The following is a 14,674-nucleotide window of genomic DNA, read 5'->3' on the forward strand; positions in this document are numbered from 1 at the left end:
ATGATATACCACAGTTAACCCTTGCCCATCTGCTCCTAAACATCCCTCATCCAGTATCCCTACATAATCATTATCTAAACCTAAACCCCTACGACTTTAAATTGTAATATTGACATTATGTTAAAAGAGCAACTATGGAGTGTTGCCGGTTCATCTCCATAGATACTGCTTCCCGAATCGGTGGTAAATGTTAAAGATATGAAATGACGATTCAAAAGTGCATTTATAAGAAGTCTAATTGAATAAATAAATGTTTGAGTTTGAGTTTGACCCACCCATGTACCCCATATCTCACCTTCATAATTGACCTGACCGTCGCCATCAATGTCCGCTTCACGGATCATCTCATCAACTTCCTCGTCCGTGAGTTTCTCCCCGAGGTTCGTCATCACGTGGCGCAACTCGGCCGCCGATATGAACCCGTTACCGTCCTTGTCGAACACGCGGAACGCCTCGCGGATCTCCTCCTCGCTGTCCGTGTCCTTCATCTTCCTGGCCATCATGGTCAAGAACTCGGGGAAGTCTATCGTGCCGTTGCCTGGAATATGCGATAAATACAAGAATTAGCTTCGTATGTATGTGTGATGATATCTTCTGAAAAGTTTTTAATTTCTAAATGTATAATACTCGCGTAAAATCAAACGCTAGAAAATACTATCTTCTAAGAAAGTTTTGTACACAGTAAGATTGTAATGCAGATATAACGTTTATATTTCTGGCTAATTTGATGCCATGGAATACAGTTGAAGACTACAAAACATCTAAAGTAGTTTTTCTCGGTGAAAGAATTTTAAATAAGGTTCAGCGGTTTATAAGTTTATTCATAGCACAAAAGAAAATCAAATCATTGAAAATTGCAGTTTCTCTTTTTAATAGGATATGTAAGTTGGATCTTTTATTCATTCTGAAATATTTAAAACCTTGAGTAAATACTTGATAACCTTCAAAATGGTAGAGAAAGTAAAAATTTACATAATTATTATATTGTAATGCCGTACAAAATTCAAATAAACGTACGATAGCTTTATTATTATTCACGCTGCCGACAAGTCTATACGAAGCCGTCTTTTTGATCTACGCATATGTGTGCGTCCACACTGAATGCGCGGTGGCGGCGGCCTAGGCGGGCGCGACGAGCGGGCGCTCGCGGTGGCCACACCGACGCGCGAGCTCAAGTAGCGGTTCGACGTTTTTCGGGTGTTGCAAACTTTGGACGATTGGCTATTTTTACTGGACAGTCCGATTTTGAGATGAGATCATTATAGAAGTTGTACACGAAATAAATAAAACAGAGGAATAACGGGTGAATCTTATATGAAGAATTGAGATTATACCCTACAAAATTACTGTGGTGTATATAAGTGTTTAAGATTGAATCGCACTTATAAATAAAGAAGTTTCACTTCAACAATTAAGTATTTACCGCTATTTTACGAAAAACAATAAAGGATATAATATAAGAAGTCGAGCGACAAGACCGAACTGGTTTGATACCCCCGCCGTCCGCGCATTGGGTCGCTTGCTGACTAGGCCCGTAGTGTGGCCAGAACGCGCGGATAGGAGAGTTTGAAAACTACGCGCGCTGGCTCGCTCATTACCGTCGCACTAGGCTTCCGCCATAGTCATTTCAATGTGGACGCAAAGGCGCGTTTCATACGTTTGATATTTCGCGCCCGCCGTCGCAACCGCGCTAGGCTCGCAGTGTGGACCTGCACTATAAGTAGTAAATAATCCGGTTTATTTATAATTAAATATGATAATAAGGTCAAACACACATACTCCCAACTAAGTAGGTCCACTTTAACTACCATAACAGAGATCATTCAACACATGAATAAATCGGAAAAACCAGTTAATAATATCATGGACTAATAAATATATAGGACTGATGAACGTCATACTAAAGATCGTACCCCGTAATTTCAGCTTATTGCTAGATGGCGCTCTCATTTGAGCTTATTATTTAATTTGCAGTTATAAAAGCGCCACCTAGTGACCAATTTTAGAACTAAGGAAACAGCAAACTATCGATTTTCAATTATTACATCTAGAGGGCGTTGTTTTAAAAACTCCGGTGTTTTTGAATTATTATTTTAGTTTTTAGGGCATCTAAGGAAGTGAGTACCTTTAATACGATTTCGACACCCGCTACAAACATTCGACATAGTGATCAGAGTACTGTATATAATATAATTATATTATATATATTCTTTATTTTCTGTTAAAAAAAATTTCTATATCTCTTTTCTTCTTAAGTATTCCCTTCTAATTTGTAAACAGTATTATTTATATGACCATAAAATAGGGGAAAAGAAAAAAAAATGTGGATGTACAGCGATGATTTGAACCAGCATCTATCGATTTTAAAGTACGAGACTCAGTCAACACAGCTACAGGCACTTATACGTCTTACATTGAAAGGAGATTGCCCAAGTGACTATGGCACTTGGTATCGCAATCAAACTTATTGTGTCAAGATGAAATATAGTTCAATTTAAAGCTTGATGTTAGTACTTTTAGAAACGATTAAAGTTTTTATGTAAATAAGCCGCAGTTCACGACAATAAAAATAAAACAATAGTTTTATTCAACGCTTCAAAAAAATACTTTATCGAGTTTATACTAACGATGAACGTTAAGTTTTACATTTATTACATAGGTAATATTTTAATTTACAAGACAAATGTGAAAAGTAAATCGTAATAAACATTATTTCAAAATAAATAACGTCGAACAATGCGTCGAACACATTCATTCAACTATGACATATGACGCAGGACGCTTGCAAGAGAGATAGATATATATGTGTCAAAACAGAAACTTTTACTTTTATTTCTATTTATTCGTTATAATTACGACTTAATAGTGATAAATATGATCATTATAAATACAAATAGGAATTAACAATATCACGAACACGTGACACAACTAGTATTTTACCGATTCCATACGTGGTCATACATGTTTCAAAAGAATAACTTTTACTATTATTTCAATTTATCCGGTATAATTAAGACTTAATATTGATACATATGATCATTATAAATACAAATAGGAATTAACAATATCACGAATACGTGGCACAACTAAAATTTTACCGATACCACCCGTGGTCATTCTCCTTTATGCTCTAATTGTTCGAGTATTTCTTTGATAAATACAGTTCATAGCAACGCGGTGGTGGAGCATCATAGAGTAACTTATATAGGATTGTGGAGCATCTTAAGGAAGAGAGTACCTTTAATAAGATTTCGACACCCACTACAAACATTCGACATAGTGATCAGAGTAGTGTATATAATATATATTATATTTATATATATTCTTTATTTTCTGTTAAAAAAAATGTCTATATCTTTTTTCTTCTTAATTATTCCCTTGTAAACAGTATTATTTATATGACAATAAAATACGGGAAAAGAAAAAAAAATGTGGATGTACGGCAATGATTTGAACCAGCATCTATCGGTTTTTAAGTACGAGACTCATCAATACAGCTACGGGCACCTATACATCTTACGTTGAAATTTATGCTCTAATTGTTCGAGTAATTCTTTGACAAAAACAGTTCATAGCAACGTGGTCCATGGTCTTAGATCATTATGTAATGGATGGAGTACGCTGGTAAATGTTCTAACTAAACTTTCTGCTGATTTTGGTGCGGGGAAGGTAACTCACACTATTGAAACACAATCACACATTCACAAAAATAATTTGTGTCACGAAAATCGTAAAAATTTATGACCTTTTAAGCGACGAGTTTTTAAATTCAACTCTATCCCTAAGTTCATAAAGATTAAATTTGTATTTCATTCCAAGTTGTCTCGTGGGGAGTGCGGTTCAATATCGCGTTCTAAATTCAACTTTATAACTTAGATCATAAAGATTAAATTTGTATATTTTTTCTTTCCATGATAGTCTCGTGGGGCCGCATCAATGATCGAGTAAACGACTCGATTATTTGTCTTGATCATATCGCTAAACGATACATCGCCGATTATTAGAAATTGCATTTAATTAGAAATGTACGTTAAAAAAATATACACAAATGAAAGGTTATTCCATCTTTTTTAATATTCGACATGTTTGAATTGCTTCTGCAAGGCTTGACAGTGCAAAACGGCATTTTTAGCGGAGCACTCGAAGACGTCCTTTCGATGTTTTAGCCTAGGAAAACGCAGAGTGTTTGTAATCGATTACGCAAGTAGTTTTTATGAAAGCATAAGATTTTTCGATTCGAATAATCTTATACCTCGACAAAAGGGGAAACACCTGCGAGTGTTATCGATTACTTAATGATCTAAGTCCATGGTGGTCACAAAGTCACTCTCGAACAGCGATGAACGAAGTGACAAAAATAGGCGGTCCATCCTAAGGAGCGCTGGTGCAGTGAACTCCCATAAATAATTATAATAAAGTTGTGCTCATTCATTTAACAATTAATATATCTTTAATTTTAAATTAAATTTATCGTATACCTAAACTCCAATACGAATATCAAATGCCTAAATACGGAATCCAATAATTTTCAGTCCTTCGCGAAACAAAAGATCACGTAAACATAGCGCAATATGAGCGCAATCCATTTTATAGATCATCTTCATAGTCTTCATACTTGATAGTATTATTTTTTTATATTTTTATTGAAATTGATTCCAGAAGATTACTGGGAACTTTAAAAATTCATTTTGTTACTTTTATTAGTAGGTACGATCCTTATAAGTATTTTAGTGTATTCAACCAACTTAAAAAAGTGTGACTATTTTACAACAATTTGAATATGAATTGTATACAATATCGAAGCTTTTTAAGAAATGTATAAAATACTTTTTTAAGAATTATTATCATACATAATATTATGATACCGGCAATATATTATTAAACCCGGCATTTTATGCAATTCTTAGTAAATGTATGTTATTCCGAGAAACAGTCGGAAAGAAATAAATTAAATTCGTCAAAACTGAACTTTTCCTAAGTAGCAAACACATTTGCAAATGTGGGTGGCTTTTGGGGTAGCTATTAAGTATTAACCAATATGAGGTCAAAACTAAAATCCAAGATGGCGCCGACGAAAATTTGAAATCTTTTCGTCATGGGTGTCATTTTCAAGGAGTTGGAGTAGCTATTAATCAATATGAGGTCAAATCTAAAATCCAAAATGGCGCCGACGAAAATTTGACATCATTTCGTCATGGGTGTCCTTTTCATGGTTTTTGGGGTAGCTATTAACCAATACGAGGTCAAAACTAAAATCCAAGATGGCGCGGACGAAAATTTTACATATTTTCGTTATGGGTGTCATTTTCATGGTTATTGGGGTATCTATTAACCAATATGTGGTCTAAGCTAAAATCCAAGATGGTGTTGACAAAACTTTTACATCGTTTCGGCATGGGTGTCATTTCCAAGGTTTTTGAGACAGTATTACCAAATCCCCAATATAACCGTCGATAATTAGGTATATTTTTCTTACTCCTTTAAAGTTAACTTAAATAAAATAACAAAAACTTTAACAACTACAGTTTTGTAGAAAGTCTTAAAAAACAATTTTAAAGAACATTGAAATTTGAAATGCATATTATTTTAGAAATGTAATATAAAACGCAACTCTGTGGCAATCATCATCTGTGATAATATTCTGACAGATATTATTAACTTTAAATATTATATTCGCTAAACTTTATTTAAAATAAAGTTTATCTAAAACATTTAAACGAAGAGAATAAAATAAAAAAGAACGTGTGTGCCGAGAAAACGTGTCAGGAGTGAAACTTCTTTGGCGAGATTCATAGATACCAAAATCGCCGCCTTGCTCCGTAACGCGACAGTATTACCATGACGCGATCTTGAAATTCGACGACCATCTTGGATTTTAGTTTTGACCTCATATTCGTTAATAGCTACCCCAAAAACCATGAAAATGACACCCATAACGAAAAAAGTAAAATTTTCGTCAGCGCCATCTTGGATTATAGTTTTGACCTCATATTCGTTAATAGCTACCCCAAAAACCATGAAAATGACACCCATGACGAAAAGATGTAAAATTTTCGTCGGCGCCATCTTGGATTATAATTTTGACCTCATATTCGTTAATAGCTACCCGAAAAACCATGAAAATGACACCCATGACGAAAAGATGTAAAATTTTCGTCGGCGCCATCTTGGATTATAATTTTGACCTCATATTCGTTAATAGCTACCCCAAAAACCATGAAAATGACACCCATCACGAAAAAAGTCAAATTTTCGTCAGCGCCATCTTGGATTTTAGTTTTGACCTCATATTCGTTAATAGCTACCCCAAAAACCATGAAAATGTCACCCATGACGAAAAGATGTAAAATTTTCGTCGGCGCCATCTTGGATTATAATTTTGACCTCATATTCGTTAATAGCTACCCCAAAAACCATGAAAATGACACCCATCACGAAGAAAAGTCAAATTTTCGTCAGCGCCATCTTGGATTATAGTTTTGACCTCATATTCGTTAATAGCTACCCCAAAAACCATGAAAATGACACCCATGACGAAAATATCTCAAATTTTTCGTCGGCGCCATCTTGGATTTTAGTTTTGACCTCATATTGGTTAATAGCTACCCCAAAAACCATGAAAATGACACCCATGACGAAAAGATGTAAAATTTTCGTCGGCGCCATCTTGGATTATAATTTTGACCTCATATTCGTTAATAGCTACCCCAAAAACCATGAAAATGACACCCATCACGAAAAAAGTCAAATTTTCGTCAGCGCCATCTTGGATTATAGTTTTGACCTCATATTGGTTAATAGCTACCCCAAAAACCATGAAAATGACACCCATGACGAAAAGATGTACAATTTTCGTCGGCGCCATCTTGGATTTCAGTTTTGACCTCATATTCGTTAATAGCTACCCCAAAAACTATGAAAATGACACCCATCACGAAAAAAGTCAAATTTTCGTCGACGCCATCTTGAATTGTTTTACCCCACCAATCTATTCAACAACCCATAAAAAAGAGCATCTCAGGCAAGGTAATTTTTAAAACATAATTTTATATTACAAATAATTGGAATATGAAACTTATACAGTTTACTCTTATAAAGTATCAAATATTTCAAATCACGAAAACGACAGTGCACGCACAATAATCTTTTTTTAATTCGTTTTGTTTTTGGGACGAGGAGCGATACACCCGTCCTTCCAAGAGCGCTTCTGAGCGCGGTCTGACGACCCGCGAGTCGCGACTCGCGATAGCAAAATGTATGAAGAAATCGACAAGTATTTTTAATTTAGCTTGTGTTATGGAAACCAGATGGCTGATAAACATACATATATAATCTCTTATATATAAAAATGAATAGCAAAATGTGTTGGTAAGCGCATAACTCGAGAACGACTGAACCGATTTCGATAATTCCTTTTTTTTTTTTATTATATTCCTTGAAGTACGAGGATGGTTTTTACGTAGAGAAAACGTAAATATGTACCACGGGCGAAGCCGGGGCGGACCGCTAGTAATTGAAATAAAATTTTGATTTAGATACAAAAAAATTATCAGAATCTATAATAATAATCTTCCTATAAATTATTGAGGGATATATAGTCCTATCCCTCAATAATTTATAGGAAGATAGATTAGGCTTTTAATTTTCTTAAAATTGTACCGTTTTAGACCCCATTTTTTTGCATTTTATGCGATCATTGTGCTGGGAAAATCGTATTTCAGCGACAATTTTGTATGACGTCGTACAATTTTTATAAGATGATCGTAGAACTGAATATAGGTATTATTATCTTTAATTTAAGATATTACTTTGTTCTCATGCTTTGAGTTAAAATTGTACCGTAAAATAGCGTTTTTTGTTAAAAATCTGTAATAGCACCCTTATTGTGATGCTTTTTTTTTGTAATGAATTTACTACGCTACTGTATTTTCTTTGTTTTAGACTTTAGTTCAATACTTAATTAAACACCCATACAATTTTGTCACGAGTCGCCTCTGGTCAAACTAACCGATATTAGTGTTACGTTTACTCAAAATACAAAAATGAAGAAAGTATTATTTTACGCTTCTTAAATCTTTAAAACTAAAACAAAATGATGTGGAGGTGGATTTCCTCAATCGAAAAAGGGAGAGACTAGTCTAGTCGACCGGCCGGCCGTAAAGGCCCCGATTATTGATGGCGGAAAGTTGTATATATGCTCTGTAGCGAAAACATTTCGCTTGCGCGATTCAGAGCAAAAAATAACATTTAAATAAAAATATTTTTTTGCGTATTATATTTTACGTATTATATTTTACGTTATAGTTTACGTTTTTTGCGTATTATATTTTACGTCAAGATACTATTTGGCACATTGATTTTTTTAGTAGCGACATCTCTTAGCTTCATTAAACCGACTTAATGCTCTAAGGCGACATCTAGTTCTTAAACGTATAAAAAAGCTTATAAAAATGCCAAATGCTACTGTGAGTGACATCTATCGACAAAATTGAGAACTGAGAAACGAGTTACGTTTTTTACTATGGCGATTGTACGTCTTCTTGATTATATTAGTCTATGATAATATTAATGAATTTACATGCAAATTTAAACGAGTGCTTTTATCGAATTGCTATCGTTCATTGTTACATTAATTAACATACTTTAGCACTTAACATAGTATAATTATTGCTTTGAAATGGAAACATTTTCGCGGGTTAACATTTATTTAATCGCTTTTTAACGTATTAGTTGCAAACATCAGCAACGGACGTAGATACCATAATATCGCCACGAAACCTATTTAATTGGTAAAATTGTACAGTGCGATAAATGCTATTTTAAGGTATTTAAAAGGTCTACAGTATAGGTATTATTAGTACGAGAAATGACGCTTTCTCTGGTACAATCTAGTACTTTTAAAATTAATGAATCCGATCAAAAGAGCTGCCAGTGTTTACGTATTATCTCTTTGCTCATAGCTATTTAAAGTGTATGAGAGAATCAAATGTAATTATGCCTTAGCGTATGCGATTAAAATGTTTATGAAAATGCCATTTTTTTTAATAATAACTTGCAGACACAAACAATGCGAAGTAATAACAAAAGTGATTATTTAAAGTGAGATAAAGGTGTCATTACGCAAAAAATGCCTACTAAAACAAACCATCTCATTTCTATGCGAGTATCTACATCCCAAAATGATCCTATATTACAGTCGGCAAGGACAAAAAACAATGGCCAATATTAAGACATTAAACAAGACATGTATTTGGATGCAAATCACGTCTAGATGTTTACTATCACGCGCATCCAATGCACACAGAGGCCGTGAATCTGGAAGACATTGATTGATTTAACAAACATGTTATTATATGCGCTTGTCTAAACCTATGTAATAGGTATAGTATAGCATATAATTGGGTGAACGGCAGTGAATTGCAAAAAGTAATGAAAAGAAAATAGGATACTTATAATCAACTTTGAAATTAAGAAATTCCATTTTGTTTCAATAAATTCGACAGTACCTACGCAGTTAAATAAAATGCAATAGCTTTTTGTATCTTGTACGTTTTAATTACCAACCCAAATTGTGCTAGGCAACCAGTTTTTAAAGCATGACTAATACATCCAAATATACTTGAGCAAACGATAGAACAATATCTTCGTATCGCACTCCGCAATTATTCCACCCACAGCTCGTATCTCAAGTCAAACTGTCAATTCGACTCATTTGGCCGAAATATCTAGCCAAACAAACGCTGTCAATCCAGAGTCAGTGAACCAACGATCGGGATCGCAAATATAAACACAAAATGAATGAACTCGTATATAGTTTATGAGCATCATTACCAATCAATCCGTGCATCTGAATATTCGTATCATTACGCTACGCCATGGCGCCGAAACCTTGATCCTAATAAAGAGCCGCTGTAAACAACGCGTTCACTGTAAATGCATTATTCACGGAAAACTGTAAAGAATAAAATTTTCCGCTTGACGGCGACACGGTTTTAGGTGTATTGCCTATTGGCATTGCATATACAATCTGCTTCAATGTTGTTCAGAGGCTTAACATCATTCGGACAATTACGTCCAACTACTTCCTACATCAAAGTTTACGCCGATGAGTGCTCCATCAATTCTGGTAATAGCATTTTTCCGCACCGCACTCTACAATCGAATTAGTTCAACCAGACTATGAATAGTTCCTAAACGCATCGGTAATCGCACATCAAACGTCGTAAAAATAAGTGCAAGTTAAGTTTGGCGACGCTAATTCTGTGGCTAACCTTTCGGAGGCGTTGCTTGCTATAATTAGCCGGCACGTGAGCAGAAGTTTCGAGAATGCACACCGGTTCCTGCCGCTGCTGGGACGCATCTGGCCGATTAGCGACACTGCCCCCGTTAAACGTCTTCCTTATGTTCTACCGAGAAGTGCTACATCGCGGTTGAGCTGCCATAGCCGAATAATTTCATGGAAACATGTGATTCATAAAACCTTTTAAGCTATCCAATATATGGGCTAAAAGCTATGGTGATACAGTGTTGTTTAAAAACAAGTCGTAATAGGAAAACGCGCAAGTTTATAAATAACAGCAGGAAACGTTTCACGATATACAAAGAGACAGAAATTTGTCGGTTTATGTCTCAAAACCCAAACAGGCGCCAATTACGTGCGACAAAGACGAATGTTTAGCAAACACGACATCCCTAGCCTCTTTATAAATACGAGTAAAGATTTAACAGTCGTTTCGTATGCCGTGTGTGTAGCGACTGTGTATTGTTCACGAACAAAAGCCTCCGCTCGCCTTGAACTCGACCACACCTACATCTCGACATTTCTCTCCATATTTGATAGAACCTGAAATCTTCAATTCCGCGTCCAACACATTTATGATTTCGAGGTTAAGTTGAAGGTTATTTATTGATATGATTCGTGACATTCATTATTGGAATATTCGCAACCAGAAATATTGTAATTAGAACGGTTCGAGGTCAACCAGCAGTTTACTATTTATGATCTCCAGCTTGTAACTCTAGAGTCTAGACAAAACCTCATGAAACCAAACACGTAAGTAATCTCAGCGTCGACGATCATACGATCCAACATAGTAAAACCGCAGTCGACCACATATCGTTACTTCAGAAACATAATACCCAGCAGTACATACAATGCTTGTTAAACTACTCACGGTTAAGAAAAACTAACAAACCCAACTGTGCAGTACGCAAACAAAAGAACTGACTCATTTATAAACAAAATCGGTACAATGGAGTCGATTATGGCGAATCGAGTAATCAAACCGACAATCTACAGCCAATTGAGTAAACATTACATTTCGGCTTAGTCTAAATCTGATACAGATGTAACAATAATGTTTTTCATAGTCTTAATCTCCATTACCATTTACACCGAGCGATTCCATGCTACCTTATAATTGAGGCAATATTCGAGCGTGTATCAAGTAAACAATGTGCTATAATTAATGCAAAAACAAGGTGTATGACTAACTATGTGATAGATGAGATGTCCCTGTTAAACATTTTGCGTCAGTCTGCTTTAGCCGTAAACACACACAACATGGTGTATTATATCAGTGGCGTGACAGATTGTGCCTAACGCTGCGAATTCAGATGAGATCATCTAGAATGCCCAAATTGGAACACATATTTTTAAGGCAATGGTTGAACATAAATCAGGTTTCAAATAGCAACAATGCGCGATATGGCAAAATTAAACCGAATGCTGTTTGTCTGTCTGAAAATACGAATAATTAAACTTCGATAAACGCGATAAGAGGGTGATAAGATACGTTCAGATTGTGCGGCGGGTAAACTCCATTCGCTAGTAATTTAAGGCGCTTTATCGCAATTTTAATATGTGAAATTAATAATGACAAGTACCAAGTACGTTTCGTGCAACACGTAGTAGGTACTTAATAGATATCTGCATTAAATAATTACATATCTATTGGCCTTGGTACAGCGATAGTATACGATAACAATGCGGCGATCGAAGACGAAGCCTTAGCAAGCGAGGACGCGTGACTTAAAATGACGTCACTGCCGGAGGTTTTTGCGACGCTTCCAACGGCCGCATACTTAGCAAAGTGCGTAATTTATCAGCTCGCACTTGTTTGTAATCACTAAGCTATGTTACTTATCGCGTTTGAACAGTTCTACCTATTATTAAATATTTGAGTTTGAAACGATACGAGAGAACCGGCAGTAGGGCAGAGCTAAGTGAACTCAAGATAGCCAGCGCTATATTTAGAGAAGCAATAAAGCTTTAATGTTCCTGAAAGCAACACAGCGATCAGTAAACAATCCGAAAAAATGTAAATAAATTAGAGCGCCGCCGATCTTGCTTTTGTCACAACGCCAGCGCGTCGAGTAAGAGTAAATACGTTGTTTGCAGTCACTGTAGGGCTGCCAGAACACGTGTATACAAATCTCGGCTAAAAACACTTATCATTTAACAATAATTTCGATAAAGAAATATCTTCTTTGAAGATGATTGCTTAAAACCTAATTATCCAAGATGCTGCTTTTTCACCATTACTTCAATTACCAGAAATGTATTTTACTCCTCTAAAAGTTAAAAAATAAATAACAATTCTCCAATTCAAAATTGGGGACATATTATTAAAACGGCATGATAAAAAGCGAATCAGCTAGACGCAAACCCTAAGAAAATGTAGCCGGTTGGTGCGGTGGGCACACGCGCGGCAATCGCGACAGGCCCGCTGGCCACACGCCAACCCAATATGCAAATTCATTTGCAATCCGCGCCCAATGCAGACAACACTCGATTAGATAAGTGCGTTGTCAACACCGCGCTTGGCACTCGCATTTCTGACCAAATGGAGCGCCAGCACACGTTTATGTCAAACTATCGGAACCGGTATTCGCCGTGCACAAGAATATCTAGATTATTATCCAAACAACGAGTTTCTGCTCTAAATTATCGTAGACTGGGATCAAAAAAGGTTTTCATTATTTAGCAGCGCAACATAAATCAGATACCATGAAGTCTTCAATAATATGTGGCCATAATATTTCTGAAAACACAGATTGTATGTGTGATACGGTAATGATTCCTGTGGACGTACATCGCTATGATCAGATGTGATAAACCAGAAATAGAAAGGATCTAAATGTGTCCGTGATTCAGAATCAGAAAGGGCACACGATGAGCGAGCAATTAGGACAACAATGGGTCAGCTATTTGAACGCTCGCGACTCGCTCCTCGGGAGACATCACTGGGTCGATACGATTGGCGCCGTCCCAATTTTTCACCTATAACTTCTTCAATCGATTTTCCTTAAACAAGTTTGATTTGTCGCCACTATTCGAAAAGACAATTGTATATAAATAACAATGAGAGATAAAACATTCATCTATATCATGAAAAAAATCTCTAGAGATTTTACCGATACTAATTGGGTAAAGGCGTCAAGTCGCCGCCAATTTTGTGGTCATCAGTAAAGCGGCACTTTATCTCATTTATAGCGCATGTAATTACGAGACACAAACCAGAGCCATCACAAATTCCTCGCGCGACGAATGTACGTCTAAATTACATAAACCAGCTATTGTTAGCGCTTAGCGCTTGATAAACGGTTATTAGTAAGGAAATAAGCCGCCTCTGGTGACACAGGTCAAATAAAACCACAAACGAGAGGAAAATAAATGGTCCCACACAAATTGCCTGCAAAGGACTAACGACGACAGCGTGATGGCGCGAACTACATAATAATGAGCTGAGAAAGGTCAGCGTTGATGTATTGCCTGTCTCTATTAATAAATAGTCTACTTTCGTCTACATTGTATCATTTAGCTGTTCGAGATTTTGGCGATGTTTGATAAGTAGGGGACATAACGACATAACAATTCATGGAAAATAATGGAGCAGACGGTATAATATTACGCTCTAAAAACGACCTCGATCGGTTCCGAGTGGATCGATAGCGGAGCGGGTTATTTGACCCGCCTCTAACCTATTTTTATTGTAATCCGCACACAACTGGTGCATCTCGCCCTAGAGCTGCACCAATAAATCACAACGATACGATGAGGCCATATTGTCAATTAGAGTAATAGAATTGCCGACAACTGCAATTACGCCAATCGTCATTATGTTGTAGTTTGTACTCTTGACCTCGTACCGTAAGCGCGCTAGAGGGAATCGATATTTCGATACAGTGCCACAGTGTGGTACGAGCGGGCTGTGGATAAATCAATAAATGGAGCTATTGTGGGGTCGAATAGGGTCGAGCGGAGCGCGAGACGCAAATCGATCTTAACGTAATTAATAATTGACGGCTCGTCCGGTTCTCGACGGTACGAATATTCTCTGTATAGTCTCTTTTCTGATCTTTTTCTTAGATTTATGATTTTTCTGGCATATGTTCAGCATATTGATTTTTAATAAAACTATGTCAAGCATGTATGTTATGCCGCGGGAATTCAGTTGACGTTGCTATCGAACGCGACACGTGTCTGTCTGCGTATTGATCGTTAGGCTTCACCCTCCCCTCACCTTCAATTTAACAATCGTATGCTTTTAATTTAATATACCTAATACAATAGTCTCTCGGGATTTTTTTAGTTTCACGTAGTTTAAATTTATAGCTGAATAAATTAATTATAGTTGATGATCTAAGTGTGCGGTCATCCGTTTGAAATGTG

At 36.2% G+C, this 14,674-nt stretch overlaps 1 protein-coding gene across 2 annotated transcripts in view; it reads right to left on the reverse strand.

Moving 5' to 3' along the window:
- LOC149903132 (calmodulin) overlaps nucleotides 1-14,674 on the reverse strand; it is a 32,682-nt gene that overhangs the window by 2,966 nt on the left and 15,042 nt on the right. For both annotated transcript variants that reach the window (XM_090109571.1, XM_090109570.1), the window contains exon 3: nucleotides 296-538. In XM_090109571.1, coding sequence (XP_089965697.1) covers nucleotides 296-538 — 243 coding nt within the window. The remainder of the gene's footprint in view (nucleotides 1-295; nucleotides 539-14,674) is intronic.

Source organism: Colias eurytheme, chromosome 14, assembly GCF_061535395.1.
Source record: "Colias eurytheme isolate Ceu_HAF_F1 chromosome 14, ilColEury1 Martin Lab GWU primary, whole genome shotgun sequence".
Taxonomy (NCBI): domain Eukaryota; kingdom Metazoa; phylum Arthropoda; class Insecta; order Lepidoptera; family Pieridae; genus Colias; species Colias eurytheme.